Source organism: Montipora capricornis, chromosome 8 (genome assembly GCF_036669925.1).
Source record: "Montipora capricornis isolate CH-2021 chromosome 8, ASM3666992v2, whole genome shotgun sequence".
In the NCBI taxonomy this organism is placed as follows: Eukaryota; Metazoa; Cnidaria; class Anthozoa; order Scleractinia; family Acroporidae; genus Montipora; species Montipora capricornis.
In genome coordinates this window covers 5,670,014-5,677,513 of record NC_090890.1, presented here as the reverse complement: position 1 = coordinate 5,677,513, position 7,500 = coordinate 5,670,014, and the positions used below count along the sequence as shown (strand labels likewise).

The 7,500-nt window shown below is 39.4% G+C and overlaps 2 protein-coding genes across 4 annotated transcripts in view; one reads left to right on the top strand and one right to left on the bottom strand.

The window, feature by feature from the left end:
• The window catches only part of LOC138058962 (glycerophosphodiester phosphodiesterase 1-like), an 11,564-nt gene extending 6,663 nt beyond the window's left edge, over window positions 1-4,901 (bottom strand). Inside the window, exons 1-3 of the mRNA XM_068904436.1 lie at window positions 4,449-4,901; window positions 2,763-2,874; window positions 1,930-2,019 (exon numbers count right to left, since the gene is read on the bottom strand). Coding sequence (XP_068760537.1) covers window positions 1,930-2,019; window positions 2,763-2,874; window positions 4,449-4,846 — 600 coding nt within the window. The 5' untranslated portion in view covers window positions 4,847-4,901. The remainder of the gene's footprint in view (window positions 1-1,929; window positions 2,020-2,762; window positions 2,875-4,448) is intronic.
• Window positions 4,902-6,087: 1,186 nt separating this feature from the next.
• The window catches only part of LOC138058960 (glycerophosphodiester phosphodiesterase 1-like), a 13,090-nt gene continuing 11,677 nt past the window's right edge, over window positions 6,088-7,500 (top strand). Inside the window, exons 1-2 of one of the 3 annotated variants that reach the window (XM_068904433.1) lie at window positions 6,088-6,156; window positions 6,369-6,714. In XM_068904433.1, coding sequence (XP_068760534.1) covers window positions 6,377-6,714 — 338 coding nt within the window. In that variant the 5' untranslated portion in view covers window positions 6,088-6,156; window positions 6,369-6,376. Of the gene's footprint in view, window positions 6,157-6,244; window positions 6,715-7,500 lie in introns of those variants that run through there. The other 2 variants (XM_068904432.1, XM_068904434.1) reach the window with 2 other exon arrangements.

Genomic DNA, 7,500 nt, shown 5'->3' with positions numbered 1-7,500 from the left:
CATCATCTTCAGCATCTTCACCCGCATCTTCCACAAGTACCGGCGAAAGCAGCGGGAACAGTCCGACCGAAGGATCTTTTAACCGAAACCGATGTCCATTTTTTCAAAGTGGGCGCTTTTGTAATTTGAATCTTCTGAGTAAATGGCTAAAATTTCGGGTTAAATTTCAAACAGAAAACAGATCTCAAGTTTAACTAGTAAATGTCGGTCTGTAAACAAACACCTAGAAAGAATGTTCAGCTAGAAAAGTAGTTTAGTGAAAACACAACCTGAGTGTTGGTCCCAATGAAGTTTTTGATCCTGCAACCTCCAGCACAGAAGTCCATTGCTCAAGCAGATCTACATGTATGCCAACCTGTTGTGGTCAAATCACCAGGCGTTGGTTCAAAACAACTCAAGTGACTTAAGTACAGCCTGTGGTTCACGGTAACATTCAAATTCTATTTAGAAAATGACTGATGTCCATGCTTTTAATTCCTTCGCCAACTTCACACAGTGTACCTCATATCTACCAGCTTCCGGGGCTCAATAGCAAAAGTAAAGTAAAGTAACCATATTTAAGTATAAACTAAGAAAAACACACAGTACTGTGGACAGTACACATCTTATAGGAAAATGCCAAAAGATATAAAACAAATCATTTACAAAGAAGCCATTTTCCGTGGTGAAGTGCACCGTGCTACGTTTTAAGGGTATTTAAAGCTACTTTACCCCATTCACACCTCAAATGCCCTGGGATGCCCCCCCCCCCCCCCCCCCCCCCACCCCCCAATGAGGAGTAGAATTGTCTGGCATTAGACAGAGTAAAATCTATTAAGTGTCATTATTATATGACTAGCTCCATGAGCGGACAAGATGAACCAAATCGCACGCTGTGATTGGATACTCGAGCGGGCAAGATGGACCTATCTTGCCTGCTCGGGATTTCTCACTTGGTCCTGCAAGATCAAAGATCATTTTTTGGTGTTTTAAGTCATATAATAAATCCTTTATTGACCAAGCTTAAACACACAAAAAAAGAACTTGGCCAATATCCAGCCATCTTGACCTCACGCTTGGTCAATAACCCATATATCTCAGGGTTCAATGGGTTAAGCTACTCAGAAATTAGGAAAGAAGTCGAAAGAAGGATGTGAGATCCATTAGGATCAAATGGGGATCTCTTGTACAAAGGCCACACACTAACCAACTATCATTGCCATCCTCGCTCCTTAGTAGTATACTGTATGTGACAGCCTGACGTTTTTCTTGGGTACATACATCGTAAGTGACAAGTGGAAAAGCAAGGTGCAAGGTTAACAACATTGTTAAGATTAAGTTTCATTAAGTTAAACAGTGATACTACTATTAGTATAGGAAATCGCACAACCTCAAGTACAAATTATTTGTGATTAATAAGTACAAGTGATTTTGAAAGTTCTCAAAATTGCACCTGCCTTTAAGCGAGTATACTCAACAAAATTACGATCAACCAATCAGAACACGGTAACGGTGAGCTTTGTATATATCTCCTCCGATGCATTCATGATACTTCAGAAAGCTTTGAAACTCTTTGGTCCAACTTCGGAAATCTTTAGAAAAGTTCGGAAATCTTAAGTTTGGATGCTTTATGGTCGCCATCCAAAGTCTGTTAATCTTGGAAAACTTCGTGTCGACTGCGGAAAGAAAAGTAATTGGTACTCCTGGAAAGTGCAATTTGGGATTAATTGTACTCCTCTCGTCCAATCAGAATCCAGTAATTTTGTTGAGTGTACTATAAATAATGATAATCACATGGCAATAAAATAGAGTGGGAAAACACGTAAGTCTGCAAAATTCCCAAATCGTAGCACGGATGGCATTATAGAGACATACAGTACATTTAAAAGTCTGTAAGAAAAATGGAAGCAGTCCTTGATCCCACTGAAATACATTATGATTTATACTCACTTGATAAATTACAGTTGGATAGCAAGAACAGACAAGAGCTTTGTCATACAGCTGATAACTTAGAAACAAGTTCTTCAAAAGTAGGGCTGTCTGAAATGGACCATGGTAGAAACCAATAAGCATAACTATGAGTGTTCAGCTGAAAAACTGAGTTAATTCTTACTCCCATTTGAGAAGTAGTCTGTCAGTGAACGTAATTTCCATGATGGTGTCATTTGACTTCAACAAGAAAGCATTTAATATTAGTTTAAATAACATGGGTGACAAATTACTCCTTCATTTTGTCGCAAAATTTTAGCATTAATTTGTAACATTTCACATCTGAAACTGAAAGGTTGAGACAGCAGAGAGCAAATCGTGACTTTTAAGAACTTCAAGATTACAACATTTTTTAATTTATAAAACATGTTTCGATGTTACGAACATCATCGTCAGTTACAGAATATTTAGAAAAAACCATTAGGACTATACAACAACCACGTGAAACATACATAATTAATTATGATTAAGTGACAAAAATTGATAACATATTTGAGTGAGTTGCAAAGTGTTGGAAAGAGTATAAAGCCTAAAACGTAAGTGTCAAATATGAGGCTTTGTTACAACATAATGACTTCTTCTGTGATCACTGAAAAGATGGACCACAAGATGGAATGTCATCTGAGCGTTTGTCCTCTGATAGATCAAAATTAATAGATCTTGGACAAATTTTATTGTTCTATGTTAACTTTCTAGTTGGTCAACGAAGTAGGAAGGAATCTGAAACTCCTCATTCACATTCCACTTCTCATTGGAAAGTATCGCAGGCAGCTAACTCTTACACTCAGTTTTACCTCAAGGGTGTTGGTGCCTTTCTTTATCTCAATCAGCATTTTAAGTCCAAGACTTGAACAAAGCTCAACAACTTCCTCCAGAGTAGGAATCTTCTCTTTGGGAAATTTGTGGCTAAATTTACAAAACGTATCATTAATTATTAACCCTTTTACTCCCAGTGACCGTAATTCCCGGCCAAGCCAGGCAGGCAAAATTGCTTGGCCGATCTGAATTAGACAGGTTGTTCTGAATTGATTCAGACCCCGTACTTCACATGAACTTAATTCTGCCAATCAATGAATTTGATTCGGCTCATGTAAAGCACAGCGTCTGAACCGGGTCTTATGCACCAGTCATTTGAAACCCCCAGACCTCCCTCTTCCCCTTCCTTCTGGACATGAGCATGGGAATGCAGGGACATTCACTTCATACTCAATCTATTTTGCTCCCCTGGTAAACGGTGACAACACCAGGAGTCACCGTCCCTGAATCCTGTACAAGCTGCAAGTCACTCCATGGTCAGTGCATGGTTTTCAGTTTTGCACCACGAGCATAGATTATTCTTGGTTTTCACATGCCATCATCAAAATTACAAAATAAGGAATTATCAATCGTTTTGAGATTTTAGTTTACTGAGTCATTAGAACAGCTGAAGAATTATATGTACTGGTATCTTTTCACAAATTATCAGTTTAAAATTATCTTGAGATAAAGCAAGGTTGAATTTCTAAGCTATTGTGTGACATGATATTAAAAAATTGCAGCCGAGAATGCTATCATGTAGGTTAAAAAAGTGACTTATCCCCCGAGATTTTGCAATATGAACAGTCCTTGTATGAGTCAGAATAAGTACTCATATAGATCTTTATGAGCCCTCAAAAGACGACTAAACGCTTTTTATAGCAAAACTCAATGACATTATGTTTTTGTTAGCTTCTGGTCACCATATTTGTGCCCTTCAAAGCGACACAAACATGGCGTCTCCATACAAAGCCTTATAAATTTGAGTTACTGGTAAACATTTCTTCAGATATCTCCCGCACTCTCGTGAAACATCACACAGACCTGAACTTTTGCAAGACTGTTTGAACATTCATCCTCCTTTATCTCTTTGATTCTTGTCTTTATTTGTTGAATGGTTTTGTCGATTTTTTTTTTTGTGTGACAGGGAAAACCAGCAATTGTTGCTTTGCTTCATCTCGGAACAACGGGATGCTTTGCAAAGTTCAGTATCACCATGGACCAAGAAAGGCTGTTGTAGCCAACAATCTGAAGGGTTTCGGCATTAAAGGTAGGCATGTTTTCCGATTTGATATTGAAACTTGTCAATGAATGTATTAGCTTCATGGCTGCTAACTATATTTGTCAACCCTTGACATGATTTGGAGATAGCAAGTTTACCATGTTTGTGTGGAACATTTATGAAGGAGGCAGGGTAGTTCACCTTCACTTTTGCCCCCAGGGAGGAGTATTTCACCAGCTTTCACTATCATTAAAAGTGAATGTCCCGCTCATGCCCGATGGCCGTTGCTTTTACTTGTCAATGGGGACCCACTGGGGCCTTAAAGGGTTAATGAAGATATTACTAATCTTTCCGTAAAGAAATACAGATCTACACAGACTCTATCGACATGAAAGATCAGACGTCACTGTCGTAATTTTAAATTAAATGAAACTTTCCTTAATTTAGCTCAACATCATTTTACCTCAGTGGATGTTTACAAGAAGCATCCAATTGTCTGAGTTCTTCAAAGTTATAGTCGCTGACCAAACCTTTGCCATTTGTCGTCCTATCCACGGTAGAATCATGGATGACAACTGCTTTACCATCTTTCGTGAAATCTACGTCAAATTCAACACCATCAGCTCCGTTTTCCTTCGCCATTCTAAAAGCAGCTAACGTGTTTTCTGGTGCCTCTGCAGACCCACCGCGGTGGGCGATGATTGTCGGCGAACTTTTCTTGTCCGCTTGGCTTGACGTTTCCTTTCGTAGAAATGATTGGTAAAGACTAGGATCGGACTTAGGTAACCGAAACATGCGGTAAATGAAAATCACGACAACCGTTAAACATCCTAATGTCTGAAAACAGCAAGATATCTCCATTTCCAGTTATCGTGGATTGGCAAGTCGAGGTCAGTCGAGGGCAAATACAACTGTACTTGAGCGCTCGTTCCCAGGCAAGATACAAGTAAAGGCTGGAACATCACTGTTGGAGCTGGACTTGAGGAAGGAAGAACACGGTCGGAGTCGGCTCTGGTTCAGTTTGGCAAGCGTTCCGAGGGAATAGGCAACAAATACCGGGCGTGAAGAAATCGTTTCATCACATCAATAATGTTGGCTGGAAACTACGAGCGTACCTGTTTACCCGTGCTTTCAAGTGACAATTTTTTTTTATATACCATGACATTAACGTGATATGTGATGTTCACAAGCGGGTAGTAGTCAAATAGGCGGAAGATTCCTGTCGAGCCAAAAATGAATCGTGATATATATACTACAACGATAAAAATGACAAAGTCACGCCACACATAGCTGCGAGTCTTCACGCGCCAGCGCATTTTAAGGTAATTCCTTAGTATTGCATTGCGCATCCCAACTGCGCACGATTTTCGCGTCATTAGCGCGCGCACATAAGCCTGTGCGCGTACAAAATGTAAGAAATTTCCCTCAATCTAAGCCCGATAGCGAAATAAATGCTCCTTTTCTCTCAAACGAGCACGGTGACCCCCGTGTTTTTTTTCAGGTATTTGCTAAGAACAGTCTACTAAAGCACATATTTGAAGAAGAAAAGAAGTTTGATAGTAGAACATGATTTTTTTTGGAAAACAGTTCCGTACTGGGTGTATTTTGGCCAAGGCGAGGAATTCAAGCTAACCACGGAACTGTCCCAAAAAGTGCACTATCCCCACAACCAGGCAATCAAAGACGGCGTGAAGGAAGCAATACTGCTTATGTGAATAAAAGAAGCTTTATTTTCAAAATAAAATTTTGTGTTTTTGAAGTAACTTTGACTTAATTAGGTATGCAGGTGATTCGTATTTTTAACGCGCAACCAGTAAAAATACCCCATTTTAAGAGCCTGCTGAAGCGTAAACAAGCACGGTGACCCCATTTTTTTATTGCATTTTTTTAATGTTCATATCATGAATGTTAATTATGCCAAGTTTCCAAAAAAGTTTGATAGTAGAACAATTTCAAGGGAATTACCTTAAGTATAAGGATCGGAGGATAATCTTGAAATCTCAGTCACAGTCAGACATCCTGTAGTCCGTAGTCCCTAGTCCGCTATACAAAATTTTCCGTCTCCAATTTTTTTTGTCAAAAGTCTCCTCTACTAAGCATAAATATTTTATAAAAGCTCAGTTTAAAAACCGCAATAGTCTTTTTTATCCAGTAACGATTCTTTCAAACTGGTAAGTATCTAATTATAATTTCATCACCTGCATTTGTTTAGCAGCAAAACAGAAATTTAGCAATTGCGTTGCAGAAAATGAGCAACAATCGAAGCGAGAATTAAGGCATTCTTTCCCAGGCCCCGATATGATTGTAATGATTATAGAAATGGCGCTCACAGCGGTTTCATATGGACTTCACATATATTTTACAATTTTATTGTGCTTCTTAGGCATTTTGATGGTTATTCTGTACCGATTGCTTCGCTTTCCTCGACCAACGCCATACACTGTGAAATGCTTTCTTAAACGAGGCGTTTTGACGAAAAATTCTCCGATAATTATTGGTCACAGAGGATGCTCAATGGAAGCACCGGAAAACACGCTCGCTGCTTTCAAATTGGCGAAAGAAAATGGGGCAACCGGAGTTGAATTCGACTTGGATTTTACGAAAGATGGCGTACCAGTAATAATTCATGATTCCACCGTGGATCGCACTACAGATGGAACCGGGAAAGTTAGTGACTTTACTTACGATGAAATCCGAAGACTAAGTGCTTCCGCAAAACATCCTCTAAGGTAAGCTGTCGTGTCAAATTGAAATATTTGCGAAGAGCATAATTGCGTGTATGATTTATAAAATAAAGCACAGATAATTTGAATAGGCCATTTTACAACCTAGCCTAACAAATTTCGGCTGCGAGACTGCAGACCTTGTATTGCTACAGCCCCCTCTGCTTTTATCATGTAAATTGTGTTGTTGTAATTCTGATTAGTCCATATCAAAATTACAAGAGCACAAAGGTTTGTATCGAAACAGGGTCACCCGGCAGCCTCGCTTCCATTCTCAGGCCAGGTAAATTAGCTACAACTGTAAGATGATATTTCTGACAGTCGTAGCTTGCGAAATTGGCACATTGGATATTGGATATTGGATATTGGATATTTTGCCGGCACGGACCAGAGGACTGGGTCTGGGTGTTTGGTAGGGATTATGGGTAATTTGTTGTTCAAGAAGTGAACCATTAGGGATTTGAATCAGTCTAGCTTCAGCATTCTTCACCAACTTTTTTGTTAACTTTTTCCCCTTATCCTCCATAGGGTAGTGACACTTGCATTGGGTTTGGAGAATACATTCCCTCATTCCCACAGGGTTGTGGGTTTTCGTATCCAGCAGGTGCCCACCGTAGCTTTCCTGTAATAAGTTTTTAGTAGATCAGTACCATCAAGGATGCTAACATATTGTTATGTGAGAGCTAAGTTTGTATGCATATGGCAAACAAAATATACCGACTTGTGACACTTGCTGTCCTACATGCCCCAGTATCTACGCAGTTGTGTTGTGATTGAGTTAGTTGTGTTGTG